This window comes from Drosophila elegans, unplaced genomic scaffold (assembly GCF_018152505.1).
Source record: "Drosophila elegans isolate 14027-0461.03 unplaced genomic scaffold, ASM1815250v1 contig_149, whole genome shotgun sequence".
Lineage (NCBI taxonomy): Eukaryota > Metazoa > Arthropoda > Insecta > Diptera > Drosophilidae > Drosophila > Drosophila elegans.
The window spans coordinates 23722864-23737565 of record NW_024545513.1 but is presented as its reverse complement, the minus strand read 5'-3'; the positions used below and the strand labels follow the sequence as shown (position 1 = coordinate 23737565).

General features: G+C 41.8%; 2 protein-coding genes across 3 annotated transcripts; both read left to right on the top strand.

The window, feature by feature from the left end:
- Positions 1-1571: 1571 nt before the first annotated feature.
- On the top strand, positions 1572-6239 carry LOC108134888 (sentrin-specific protease 1). Of its 2 annotated transcripts, none has more exons than XM_017255390.2 (6): positions 1572-1706; positions 1939-3366; positions 3528-4472; positions 4557-4703; positions 4772-4973; positions 5055-6239. In XM_017255390.2, exons 2-6 carry the CDS (start codon positions 1973-1975, stop codon positions 5667-5669), a joined length of 3303 nt encoding a protein of 1100 aa, XP_017110879.1. In that variant the 5' UTR covers positions 1572-1706; positions 1939-1972; the 3' UTR covers positions 5670-6239. The 2 variants fall into 2 exon arrangements, with proteins under 2 accessions (XP_017110879.1, XP_017110880.1); XM_017255391.2 differs by having other exon boundaries at positions 1627-1706; positions 2424-3366.
- An 801-nt stretch (positions 6240-7040) lies between these two features.
- LOC108134890 (post-GPI attachment to proteins factor 2-like) lies at positions 7041-14676 on the top strand. The gene is given in 6 exon segments (XM_017255393.1): positions 7041-7268; positions 7271-7333; positions 9893-10081; positions 11039-11303; positions 11359-11577; positions 12305-14676. Coding segments are annotated over 6 exon segments (981 nt in total). The 5' UTR covers positions 7041-7184; the 3' UTR covers positions 12466-14676.
- Positions 14677-14702: the final 26 nt, after the last annotated feature.

Below are 14702 nucleotides of genomic sequence, written 5' to 3'. Positions count from 1 at the left end.
TGTTGCTGACGTTTATGAGCCTATAATGATTTTGCTTTTTGTCGCTTTTCTTTTGTTCTAGCAGCGTAAGTCAAAAAGGTAGCAAGCAAATATTGCATATTGCTAGACCATCATCTGGGTTATTTTCAATTAAAATCTTAATAAGAAAACGATTCACAATCGCTTGTCACTTGCTGCTTGCTACTTTTTTGACTTACGCTGTTAGAAGAAAACAAAAACGACAAAAAGCAAAGTCATCCAACATCCAACTCATAAAAGCAACAGCAAAGCAGCAAGCAACGAAAACAGAAAAACAGCGACTGTTGCTGCTTTTTGTTGCTGCGACTTCTGCTTTTCCAGGAGCAGAAGCAGAAGCAAAAATATTCACCATTCTGAATATTAAGTGCCTAAATCCTAAATATATCTTAAACAAGAAAGGAAGCAAACTTCGGCAAGCCGAAGTTTATATACCCTTGCAGCTATTTCAAAAACTAAACACTCTTTAAAACGTTTAAATTATAATTTACTTGCGTGTATGTTAAAAAACATTGAAGCTATGATGATTTGCAGCTTAATTATTCGATAATTCCTATGGCAGCTCTACGATTGTTCCTATGGGAGTTATATGCTATAGTCGTCCGATTTTGATGAAAATTAAAACGTAATTCTGAAATATTTAACCATTAATATATCTCCAAGAACTAATAGAAAAATTAAAAAAACAGCAAAGTTATAATTTTTTTTGTTTATTTTTTCGATTGTTCCTATGGGAACTATATAATATAGTCGTCCGATCCGGTTCGTTCCGACTTATATACTACCTGCAATAGAAAGACAACTTTTGGGAAAGTTTCATGCAGATAGCATTAAAACTGAGAGACTAGTTTGCGTAGAAACGGACGGACAGACGGACATGGCTAGATCGACTCTTCTAGTGATGCTGATCAAGAATATATATACTTTATAGGGTCGGAGATGTCTCCTTCACTGCGTTGCAAACTTCTGACTGAAATTATAATACCCTCTGCAAGGGTATAACAACGAATTTAGACTTAAAATAAAATTTGTTTTTTTTCCTTAGATGAGTACTACACACAATTTTATACCCTTGCAGAGGGAATTAAAATTTTAAGTCAAAAGTGTACAACACAGTGAAGTAAACATTTCTGACCATTGGGTCACATAGGTACCGTAGGGTATATATATATATTCTTGATCAGCATCACCAGGCGAGTCGATGCGTCCGGCCGTCTGTCCGTTTCTATGCAAACTAGACCCACTGTTTTAAAGCTACCTGAATTAAACTTTCGCAAAAGTCTTCTTTATATTGCACTTACACCCCAGAAAAATCCACAGTAAAATTAAACGTTAACATTTTTAAACGTAACATTGTTTTTAAATATATAAACTTACTTAAAATAAACTGAAAACACGATAACACTATTCCGTTAGGGAATACCCCAATTATTATTCAAATTTAAGTATAATCTCATTGAATTTGCTGACTGACGTAGGCTGCTAGCTACAAAACTCACGCACGGCAATCAATAGCCGCCTATCGATAGCTTCAAATGCCTGACATTTCGAAGATATCGATTGAACGGTCACTCTAGCACCAGCACGCCAAAAAAAATGAAAACTCTTTCATTTTAGAATATTTTCTCGTCCCGTCGACATAAAAACCAAGTGCATTGTAAAATCGAGCAAGTTCACCGGCTGGCCAAGCGGTAAGTGATTAAATACCGGGTGCTGTAGAGTGGCAAGGGGGGTGAAGCGGACCAGCAGCGCCGGCGGCGGCCACAAAAGCGGGAAAGCGAATGCGCAAAATCGAGGCTGCATTCTACCGGCTTTTCCATTTCCATTTTCGTTTTTTTTTTTTTTATTTGGTTTTGACAAGCTGCAACTACATTCCCGACTCCATTTGCCCATTGTTTCCGTTTGCACGGTTTGTAATTCCAGCTAAGAGCTGCGGAAGCGGTACGCTAACACACGCATGTCGCAGTCTCCCGAGGACGCCGTTGTGACCACACTCACACACATTGGCACATCCAAGGCCGGAGCCGGTGCGTCCCCAGATTCGACAGTAGTTGTGGCCAATTCACCGGCAAATCCGCTTCACTGGCGCTTCTCGCCTGCTGAATACCAATACCAACAACAACCACCACAACAACAACAACCACAACAACAATTCGTGACACACATAGTACACATTGATTCGTCCGAGAGCCAGCGATTCTCATCGGTATCGCCATCAGCAGGAGGAGAGGGTAACTCCTTGGAATCGCTGCAATATTCGCCGGAAGAAACTTCCTCGATTTCGGGCACAAATGAGTTCTACCCATCGGCACACTACGCTCCCTCTGAGCCACCCTACTATCCTGGCACACTGAACAACCTGCCGGTTGTGACAGTTCCGCCTCATCTTCTAACTCCTGCCCTTGCAGCAAATCACCATCAGCTTGACAGCAGCACCAGCAGCGAGGCTATCGAGCAGCAAACTGAGCACCATTTCTACCAGCCCGTATCGGATGTGGCGTCCTATCAGCTCGATTTGTTGATCAAATCCAACGGAACTGGGGACGGGCACCAGGACGGTGAGGTCGTCCAGTACAACGAGCAGTTTGCAGGTGAAGTCCACAGCCAGCAGTTTGGACCAGAGGACCACACATACATCGATTACCAGTCGGAGGAGGGGGCATATGCCAACCACCACATAGAGCCAGCTGAACAGTACAACAGCACTGAAAGAGAAACCAATCGAGAAGAGTTATTCCTGGCCTGGGCCACACCGTCGTCGGGTGATGCATTTGATGCACGAAATGAGAGACCCGGACTGCTGGTAGAGCCAACCGATCCAACCGAGCCAACCGATCCAACCGAGCCAAGCGAGCCAACCGAGCCTCATCCTCTTGCCAAAGCCGTGCGCAACATTCTCGAGCTGATCCGCGATATCTGCGATACCTTGACCGTCAATCCAGAGCATCCGCACGCCGAGAGGTACCGCTGCACCGTCAGCTTACTGCGCCAGAAGCTGGCCGATGTGTGCCACAAGCTGGTAGACACAGCTATCACCGGCCAGGCCACCACCCAGACCGTCAGCCTGCTCAGGGAGGTCTTTCTGGGCATCGAGCTAACGGAGCAACAGGAACGAGGCTTCAGGGAAGCGCAGGCGAAGACCATCGGGCAACCCAACGACACCACCCAGCAAGGCATTTCGATGGGCTTGGATCTGTTGAAGAGACTCCGTCAGCTTATAAACGGCTTGTACAAGCCCAAAGAGAGACAATCGGACACCGGCGATTCGGGCTCGGGAACTGAGGGCCGAAGCGGAACAGGTCGTGGAGACGACCACCAGCAGGAAACTATAAATACACCCCGGAAGAGACGGTAAGCTCTTTTTGAAATTTAAATTGTTATTTGTTCATCTAAATTTGATGGGATTATGCCAAACAATCTTGAGAAATAAGTAAATATTTTATACCAAATAATAATGGAAAAAATATAGGCATATTTAAGTCATGATTGTTAATTGTTAATTGTAATTGCAGCATCCAGGAGGACGATCCTCAACTGATCAAGTACCGGCGCGTGGACAATTCGTTTCCCCGCTACATACCGAATGAGCCTGCCGAGGACCCAAACCCAAACCCAAACAAGTCCATGGCAGAGCGCGAGGGCGAGCGCGAACGCGAGCATCAGCAACAGGGCTCGAAACGCCTGTCCATCTTCAATCCACCTGTGTACACGCAGCACCGGGTGCGCAACAATGCGCCCTACATGCCCAACCCGTTCGATCTCTCGGACGACGAGGAGCCGCACTCTTCGGTCAGTGCATCAGGATTGACGCGTGTCACGCCGCAACTGTCCTTCTCGGATGCCGTGCGCCTGGGTCAGAATGGTTTTGGCGGCGAGACGGCCCGTGTGAATGGCCACTTCAGCCACATGGGACACAGGGCACCGCCTCAGGCGGAGAGGAGCATCCTGACCCACGAGCTGGAGCGCTCGGAGCATGAGCAGTACCTCAACCTCATCAACACCGTGGCCCGCAATAATTCCGGGGCCAGTAGCTTCGTCAAACCGAGTGCCCCGCCGCTACAGCGCTCACAGTCCCAGCCGCCATCGTGGAGTTCAATACTGCGCGGCAACAAACCTTGTCCATCGCAGCAGCAGCAGCAGCCAATGATGTTGACGGGGCGCGAGGACAGAGAGAAGAACCGCGAGCTGTCCGATTACGCCAAGTTGATCAGCGGCGAAGCAGCGCAGCAGAGCCGCCTACCGGCATTACCGAAGCTTGTGTCCCTCGAAAGCTTTAACAACAGCCAAGCCTGCGCCATTTCCAGCAGTGATGACTCCTATAGCTGCTCGTCCAGCTCTTCAACTAGCTCGTCCGGATCCAAATCCGTTGCCGGATCCGTACTCGAGTCCGAGTCCTCTGTGACCGTCACTGCTGATGACAACTCGGATGGCAAAAAATCGATCGTATCCAAAAACTCGTAAGTGAATTATTGTAGTTAGTTTATTATTGTGTAGACAATCTTGTAATAAATACTTTATTTGATCTATTAACAACCGAACAGTGGTGCTCAGAAATCATACAGCAAAGGCTTGCATCATCGTTTTGCCAGCAGCATCTACCTCAAGGATGACTTTGCGGACCAGTTTAGAACCAGGATTGCACGTCGGCTTGAGGAAAGCGAACATCTCCGTGAATTGGCTACCCAGGAGTAAGATTTCCTCGCCATGCGATCGATCGACCATGTCTCGTCACTAACATGTTTCACACAAATTTCAGTGCAATGCGCAGCACTGACGAGCGCCGTGAATACGAACGTAAGCTGCGCGAAAACATTTTCCAGTACCGTGTCATTCACAAGCCCATCTTCGTCATCGGTGGCCTGGACAAGAAGACTGAGAAGAAGGAGGCACAGCTCATTCCGTTGACCGAGGCGCATTTGAACCGCTACAACGATTTGATGCAGGGCCCACCACAGCAGGTAGGCAAATTACTGCATTTACTCCTTTCGATTCCGATCAAATTACTGAACTGTCTTTTCTTTGCCCATACATAATGTAAGGTCCTAGTTACCAAGTTCAATCTGAACATCACTCGCAACGACCTACGCACACTAATCGGAGGCACCTGGCTTAACGACGAGGTCATCAACTTCTACATGGGTTTGCTGACCGATCGCTCGGAGAAGCGTGCTGGCCAACTGCCAAGTGTTTATGCCATGAACACATTCTTTGTGCCACGCCTACTGCAGGCTGGCCATTCGGGCGTGAAGCGCTGGACCAGAAAGGTGGACCTGTTCGCCAAGGACATAATCCCGGTGCCCGTTCACTGCAACGGTGTCCACTGGTGCATGGCCATCATTCACATGCGCAACAAAACGATTCGCTACTATGATTCAATGGGAAAGCCGAACCAAACCGTGCTGGACGCTTTGGAGGAATATCTGCGTGCGGAGTCGTTGGACAAGCGCAAGCAGCCATTCGACACCAGTGGCTTTACAATCGAAAGTGTCCCGAATGTGCCCCAACAAGCAAATGGAAGCGACTGCGGCGTCTTCAGCTGCATGTTTGCCGAATACATTACTCGCGACGTCTCCCTCTCCTTTTCGCAGGAACAGATGGAGTACTTCCGTAAAAAGATGGCTCTGGAGATCGCCGGCGGGGAGTTGTGGATGTAGACGGTTCGCTCTCCATTATGAATTACTCGTGTGTAATCCCACACAGACAGTAATTCTAGTTTGGCAACGAGACGAGGATCGATTCTTAATTTATTAATTAGAAACCTAACATAAACTTTCCAAGCAAGTGCTTCGCCTTTGATCGAACTCGAGCACATCGAGTCTATCTCACTCCTTCGATTGCGTCGAGTTCGATTGGGCAGAAGCCAACATACACGCGCATATACTTGTTCCCATCTCATTGTACACAACGTATTAAAGGACACTTGCGACCCCTTTAATACGCCTTTAATCGAACTTGAGCCAATCCAGTCTATCCCATTGATTCGATTGCGTCGAGTTCGATTGGGCAGAAGCACACATACATTTTACACTTCGTATAAAAAGACACTTGCGAACCCTTATGGTTCGTTTGATTACACGAAAGCAGCAGCATCATGCATCTACTATTAAATGTAACACCTTTAAAGATCAGATGGAGCGAGAGGATATAGACATCTAATGTAACTGAAAAACTAGTTTGTCAATAAAGCGCTAAAACGTAAAAGCAATGCTAGAGGGATATATTAATTACAGATCTATTTGTGCTTTTGGAAACCTTTGTACATTTTAGTGGACTAAACGTAAATTTTAGATTGAGCAAAGCTAAAAATATCCACATGTAATCTCACACAAAATAACTAATTGAGTATACCAATTCTTTTGGCGAACATCCATATGGAACTTTTGCTTGAATTGTTTTTGTTTTTTTTTTCTGCATAACTTTGTCTTACTAATACTTATAACTAAAGAAACGAAGAAAATCTGTTAAATTTGCGGACATTTTCTACTGTTAAACACAAAATATTGCGACAATCCCTTAGTAAATGCACCATAAGCTAAGTAAATGATAAATGAAATCATTTTCGGGATTCAATTCAGTATTTGTAAAATCGAAATTTTTTTATTGTAAAACTTTAGTTCATTAAATTGATGTTATTTTTGTAAAGATTTTTTTCATAGTCTTTGTATATAAGGAACTTTGCTAAACTTAAGGTACATAATGTAATATAATTTATTTTTTCAGATCAAACTATAACAAAAAATATAAATATATGAAAACAAATATACGAAAGTCTTCTAAGTTCCATTCATTTCTAATTTTAATCTCAATTTCTCATGCACTTCATGTGCTATTGAATTTCAAATAAATGCGCGCTATACATAAGCTATAACGGTATACGGCGAGTGTGACCCTGCCAATGGCTTGCCAGACCAGGCAGGAAAGCTAACGGTATACGGCCAGTGTGACCCTACCCATGTGACGGCAAGTGGGGCCAGGTCGAGCAGGAAAGCAGAGAAGCGGAAAAGGAGACCGCCGCCGTGGCGAAAAACGCAGCAGTTGCGAGAGAGGCGCGCGCGCGGTCACAACTCGGCGACGGCAGCGTTGGGGCATGCAAATTATGCCAATTAGCATCATCGACGCGAGCACGAGCAGTAGCAGCAACGCCAACGCCGACGATAAGCGAACAGAAAATGCAAATGCAGCAGCAGGGAACAGGAGCGGCGACGTCATCGGCGGCAGTAGATAGCGGAGAGGGGGCGACGCCCCCCCGCGCCCGGACCTGCTGTCCAGGAGGAACAACTGCTCCGGCGGATCCGGCGGATCCGGCGACCCAGCAGCGGTGAGCTGTTTTCCGTTTTTCCCCCTCGAGCCATTACCATTCGAGCTTCATTTTTTGTTTCTGTGTATTTGACCCAGTGTGTGTGTGTGCGCGTGTGTTCTTCGTGCGTTCGTGTGTGTGTGTGCGTGTGTGTGTGTGTATTTATGGTTTGTTTGGCCTGGCCAAAAATTATATAACTTTAAGCCGAGAAGGCAGCGCACGCTTTGTGACCTCCCCACCCATCGCCCATCTCAGGCACCTTTACCACCCCCCTCGTAGCGTCAACCCCTCCCCCTCTCACTCCCCCTCCCCTGCACAATCGTCGTTGCGAGGGGTTTGTGTGGAAATGTGTGTGCCCGTTTTATTTTCCATGCTCCCCGGCTCGTTTGTTGTAATTTTCCGCAGCCACCGCGCATGCCACCCCCTGCTCATCGCACCCCCTTCCCTCGGCGACCTCCGTTTTCCACACCGAAAATATTTTTCGAATTGGTCCAAAAACAAAATTGCAAAAAGGTCAAGGCATTCGATTCAAATTCAATAAGTTTTTGTCGCAGGATATATGTATGTATTGCACTATATTAGAAAAATAGAAAAACATGAATTAAACTTGAAGCTCTATAAATTTTGACTTTATATTTAAGGATATATTTATGCCTGTTTAAATGAATGTTAATGCAGAACTGCTTAAAATAAAAACAGGGGTTTTATGTTTTAATTTTAAACAACATTTATCAAACTAGAAGTTCCATAAATTTGATCGCTATATAATAAGATAGAATTATATCTATAGCTCAAAATTAAAGAAAAGTGTTTATCCTTTAAAAATTCAATGCAACCAAGTTAAAATAAATGTATACAAATACTGATATAAATGTAAAACCAGACACTGCTAGATAAGTCTGGCCATTTATTTTTTAATTAATAAATCTTAGAAAATGGTTTGCCAAGGTAATACAAATTAAGATAAAATTGATTGAAAAATTCTTGAAGAAAATATAAAACCGGACACTTTTGAAAAAGTTCTGCTGTTTTTTTTTTAATTAATTAATTTCAGAAAATGTTTTCTGTGCACCTTTTGTTAACGTTTCACATGGCCAACACAACCATATTTTTTTTGCTCTCTGGCTTGCCTAATTTTCGAAATGCGTGTATTTACTTTGCGTCGCTTGTTTGTTTGGTTCTTGTTTTAATCATTTATTCGCTTTCGCCACGTCCTTGTGGCATTGCCATTGCCTCCTCCTCCTCCTCCTCCTCCTCCTCCTCCTCCTCCTCCTCCTCCTCCTCCTCCTCCTCCTTTCCTTCTGCGATGTCCAAGTTTCTTAGCAACTTCGCCTGCTTCCGGTGTCCTGATTTCATGGCAACGCATATTCAATTTCATTCCTGACGCCCGGCCAATTTCCCCATTAATTTTGTCCTAATTAATTTTGGCCAGCTGCTTGCGATGGTTGGTTACGTCAGGCGCAGCTCATAGCTCATCTATTTTTGGCCCTTAATCCTTTGCTGCTTCGGAGCGGCGAAGAGAGAGTCTTTCACAATATCCAGAGAGAGAGCGGCTAGTGACTGACGACTGGCAACTGGCAAGTGGCGACCTTGCCACCCCCTAGATGTCCATATCCCGCCGTATCCTAGCGCAAGGGCTTGTTTATTTATAACTCCGGCTCATCCAATTTGGGACGCCATGCGGGACCTCATCCATTATTCAGCCACTCGTTCAAATGGCGTATTCGCGCATAGTTTCCGCTTTAACTTGCTTCGCCTCATTGTTTGTCTTTTGTTTATTGATTTATTCACACCTCTTCTTGTTTGTTTTTTCTTTATCTTTATTTTTAGCGCTTTTTCGTTGTTGTGCATTAACCAAATCGAACACCGAACTAAACACTTTTGCCAGGTAAGGGCTACCGATCATTTTCGCATCCTTTCATTCAAGGGGAAAGACCACTGTAGCTTTTAGTTTCCCAGCAAACCGAAACGTGAAAATCACCCATTTATTAGAATATCATTTCCAGGAAAGGATTGAACTAAGCCTATCCTATGGGGCTATACATTGTTGCACCGCGTAAAAAGTTTTTTTTTCACACCATTGAGAATATTTAAAATTTAAATAGCAACAGCACATGTCTTGCCAAATTTGTTCATTAAAAAAATACAAAACATTTAAAAAGTAAGATGAGAATTCCAGGATCAACTTTTTTTGCGGTGTTCATCATATTTGGAGAAAGATTAATCTGAAATCAAATATTTTCAGAAAATTGCCTAAGTATATTGTACAAAGTATTTTTATAAATGTGGATCATAAAAAAAATAAAAATATAAACAAAAAAAAGTTTTCAAACAAATTTCAAATCTTTGGGCTTGAAGGATCTTGTTTTTGATTTCTCAATCCAGTAACTTACCCCTATAATAATAATAATGTTTTTTACAAATTATGTTGCCTAAATTTCAAATGGATTTTACTATTTCGACTTACTTTTTTAAAATAAATTTGTTTATTTTTAATTTCTTAAAAGTGTATACAGCGGACTTACCTTTTACCCCCGGCCCATTGATGTCCTTAATCCTAACGATCTAAATCACTTGCAGATCAGCACAACGATTAGCTCCAAGCAGGAGGATCCCAAGGAGCCGCAGGAGCAGGTGGCCATCCACTACCTGGCCAGCTTCCACGAGCTCTGCGTGGTCACCGCCCTGCTGCCGCTGGTGACGCTCTTCACGTGCTTCGTGACCGCCTACGTCTTCCAGTACGACGATGTACACGAGACACATTGCCGCGTGAGTTAATGGGCCCCTGGGGGGTTGGTTTTCGGTTTCGGTTTGGGTTTCGGTTTCGGTTTGCCACTTTAAGGCGAGCCCGCGTCCAAGGCTAACTGCTGCAATCCCAGTTAAGCCCGTGGGTAACAAATCACTGCCATCCCAGCGGTATTCTCTGCGAGATAGGAGACACGCAAATCTACTTTTTTAAACGATTCGGTCACAAAACAGCACAGTGCCATTTACTCTGATTAATGATATAAACACACTTGGCACTACGGAATTAAAAATTACAAATTACAAAAATTAAAAGACAAGAAGCTAATTTCCGAATTTATTTCTTTTAAATCTACTCTGAAATTGTAACTATTGGTATAGATTTTCGTAAAGTAACGATGTAAATTTAAAATCAATTTTAATTTAGTTTAAAAGTTCAACTACTAATCGACAATAGTTGTACATTTTATTCAAACTTTTTTTTTCTAAGTCAACTGAATAAAAAACTTATAGTTATATGCAGCGGTGTCCCATAAAGCCTATTTAAACAAAATAAAACTATAATTTCACTTAATACTAAAGTCTTAATAAAATGTACTGTAAAGCATGTCAAAAACTTTAAATATTCTATGATATCGAAAGATTTTTGAAATAGATTTCAGACCAACAGGCCTTAAAATTGTATTTAAACTTTGAACCTGATTGAAAGGTTTAATTATTTTTATTTTTGATATATTTTTTTAAAATCTTTTGAATAAACATAAATGTCTTTCAAACGTAAATCAAAATCAGAAGTTTTGAGCAAATTTTATCCAAACCAATTGAAAATCTACATATTCAGTGATAACGACAGATTTTTGAAATGTATTTCAGACCAAGAGACGTGACACCCACCAATGTTCTATAGATAGACACAACATCTTACTCGAAAAAATAACTTTTTTCTTACCACACAACTAACCCACTTTTATGTGTTTTTAGGTCTACAACATAATACCCTCGATAAGTGCAATTACCGGCGTCAGTCCGCAGCGCTACTTCTGGCGCTTCAGCATTGCGCTGCACATCGGACCGCGCATACCCATCGCCTTCGTCTACAAGAACTACTACCGTTCGCAGCTGCGTCGGATTAGTCCCGCCCAGGTGCCGCGGACCAGCCTGCTCATCACGCTGATCCTGGTGCTCAACTGCATCGAGATCGCGTCCCTGGGCGGCGTCACCTACATTTCGAATCGAGAGAACTACCGTGGGTCGATTGCACTCCCTCCTGGAGATCCTTACTAAATCCCCCTCATTTGCAGCCGTTCACGAGCGCATCTTCATCACGTTTATGATATGTTCGCTGTGCTACATGCTGGCCACAATCAAGCTGAACGGCATCCTCAACGACGGACAAACGCTGAGCGAACACCAGCGCCAGTCCATCAAGTGGAAGAAGATCCTCTTCGCCATCTCCATCGTGAGCACCGTCGGACTGCTGGTGTTCTTCGCCAAACACCGATTCTACTGTCACGACTTGGGTGAGTCAGTCACTGGCATTTAAATTATTACAATTTTTAATATTTGGGCACAACAAAGTTCAGCATTTACCCATTAAGGCTTAATTTCTCAATGTCTAGTTAAGGTTTACGAACCAGAACGGTCAGAAATAGTTAAAACTAAGGCTGAAAAATAAAATAAGGCCATCGTTTTTGTGCATATTATGATTTGCCGACTTACAAAGTAAAAAGAGACAACCAGTTAACGCAAACTTAAAATTTAATATTACATTGAGAAATTGGTCCAAAGCGGAATGCACCTTACTTAGTTCCATTAGCTTTTATAATATTAAATATTTTTATATTTGGATTTTTAGTTAGTTAACCAACCATTAAATTTAAACAGAACTTAATATGTCATTGGGAAATCGATCTAAAAAGGGATAATTCTTTAGTTCCATTTGTAAAATTTCAACTTTGAGCTTTTAACCAAAAAGAAATTGGTCCTAAAAGGGTTTGGTTTTATTTACAAATTTTAACTTTGAGTTTTCAAAAGATAAATATATTTATAAGTTCCTAAATAAACTTGGATTTTTAGTTAGTTAGCCAGGCAACCATTTAACTTGAAACTTATCACGCCATTAAGAAATCAGTCCTAAAAGGGATTATCCTTTAGTTCCATTTAAAAATATAGACTTTGAACTTTTAAAAATAAAATATTTTTTTGTATTTTAAATTAATCTTGGATTTTGTAACACTCCTTTCACAGCCTTCAGTTGGTTTGCCTTCTTCGAGTACTTGATCGCAATCGCCAACATGCTGTTCCACTTCACCATAATCTGGGACTTCCCCTCGCAGTTCTTGATGATCGTGCAGGGACCCCGCGAGAATCTCGCCCAGTACTTGAGCACCAGGCCGAAAGTGGACTAGATTGGACTGGATTCCCCAGCTGCATGCCACTTCTCCATTTCACCATGTAATTCCCATACGAAACGTACAACTAACGAACTTCTTCAACTTTAAAACTAAGCGCTTCCATACCGATCAACAACACACATAGCCTTCTGTTCTAATTTCTTCGATTCTCTTTACACACTCAAAAAAAAAGAAAAGAAAAGAAAAGAAAAGAAAAGAAAAAGAAAACAAAAGCTGCAGTCGCTAAAACCATACCCAGAAATAAGGAAATGAAAACCGAAACGAAAGCGAAAGCAAAATGTTCCATAGTTCCACAATTAATATAAATATATTTAAATATAAAAGTATGTAAAGAAATTGGCCAGATTAGAGGGCATACCGTTCTATGTACACATTCTGAATACATGAAATAAGTTACCTAAGGATTAAGTGCACTGAAAAAAACCAACCAACATATACATACATATGCCTAGTGGATCGCAGCTCGCCAGATCTCATGTCAATTTCGAATCGAATCCAAAGAGCGTTTCATTTGTTAGGCAGTAAAGTAAATAGAAATCGTATTACTTACCACTTAGTACATATCGTTTATACAACATGAAAACGAGCAACGGGAAATAGCCTCCTTGGGATTGGCCCTATTGGCTCTTCCCAAATAAATTGAACGCATTGTAACACAATTCAGACAATAGACATTAAGCTGCGACATTACGGGCAACGAACAACCAATCCTACAGATTTTGGGGCAGTGATGGGAAGAATCTAGGTTGTTTGCATCCCAGATTTCCAGATGCATCGCAAGATAAAGCTTCAGCGAAATTAACATATGGCATTATAATACATTCATATAACATTAGTGATTGAATTTGTATTTCCCGAATTTAAATTAATGGCAAAAGTGACCGATGAGAAGGGATGATTTTTGAAAATTCGGAACCAAAGAGCTCCCTCAAGGGATTAAAGTCTGAGAAATTTCACTAAATCGTAAATTCGAAATCAAACAAATAGGTTTGCATCTCGTTACCTTGAGTTCAACAAGTAGTCCTATATATATATATATATATTCAAATAATGCCTAGCCAAAAACAAAAACAGTACCTTTCCCATCACTGTTCGTAAGATCAAGAGATCCCGATGGGATGGATGGCTTCTGATGCTCACGACGTCAGAGATTTAACAATGTAGCGAATAAACAATTGTTCTTAGCCAACTTTAATAGCAAAATGAAATTTGAAAAATGAGAGACAAGAGATAAGAGATAAGAAATGCGAAACCCGAAGTATTTGTTGAGCGATCCGGGTGAAAACGAACTTAGCTAACCGAATTACAAACCAGATTACGATCAATATATATTTTGCAGTAACCGAAGAGGCGTAGGTATTATTCCCCCACAAGAGTATTTAGCTTAAATCGAAAAGAGTTCAAATTGATATTACTTATTTAACTTTGTACTATACACACACCAGAGTCAAGCGGAAGCTTTTATTCCATAGGTACAACTATTACTACCATTATTATTATTACTATTATGACTATATTATGCGTTGTACTTGCGACAGATCGACGTTTTGAGAAATATCCTTGAGTAGCCAGGAGGAGAAAACTTTGTACTTGAATTTCCCCCGAACGACGTAGCTAAATTAATGAAACAATTGTTAATTCTCACACGCAATGAATTATATATGTACGGATACGGATACGGATACTTACTTCAGCGATATATGCCCCTCCTGCGATTTGTTATGCAATAGTTGAGTTGCCAGTTGCACCCGTTGCGATCGAGCAAGTATACATATATTCAAATGCATTATTGTTGATGCTCACACACGCTCCGCATCGCACTCTATCTATAGCTCTATCTAACATATTAGCTCTGTCCCGCTCCGTTCCGATATTCAATTATGTGCCTCTCTTTCTCGCCCCCTAAGGATATGTACACGTACTTCCAGTTGCATCCGAGGAGTATGGATATATGTGGTATACATATATGTATATGCGCTTTATATTTATAAATCGCTCACTGGCTATTTTCTATTTGTTTTTTACGGCAGAAAGCAGCAGCTCTGGGATGGTCACTTTTTAAAATGCAACTTTTTACCTTTGCATAACTTTTTAGGCGACACAACGTAAGAGAATTAATTACAAAATAAAAAACCAAATATATTAACTATGAAATATGTAAACTTTGTAGCTTCCTAATTTGAATAAAGATTAATACAACTCAAATGAATTTCGTTCAAAACTAGATCTGA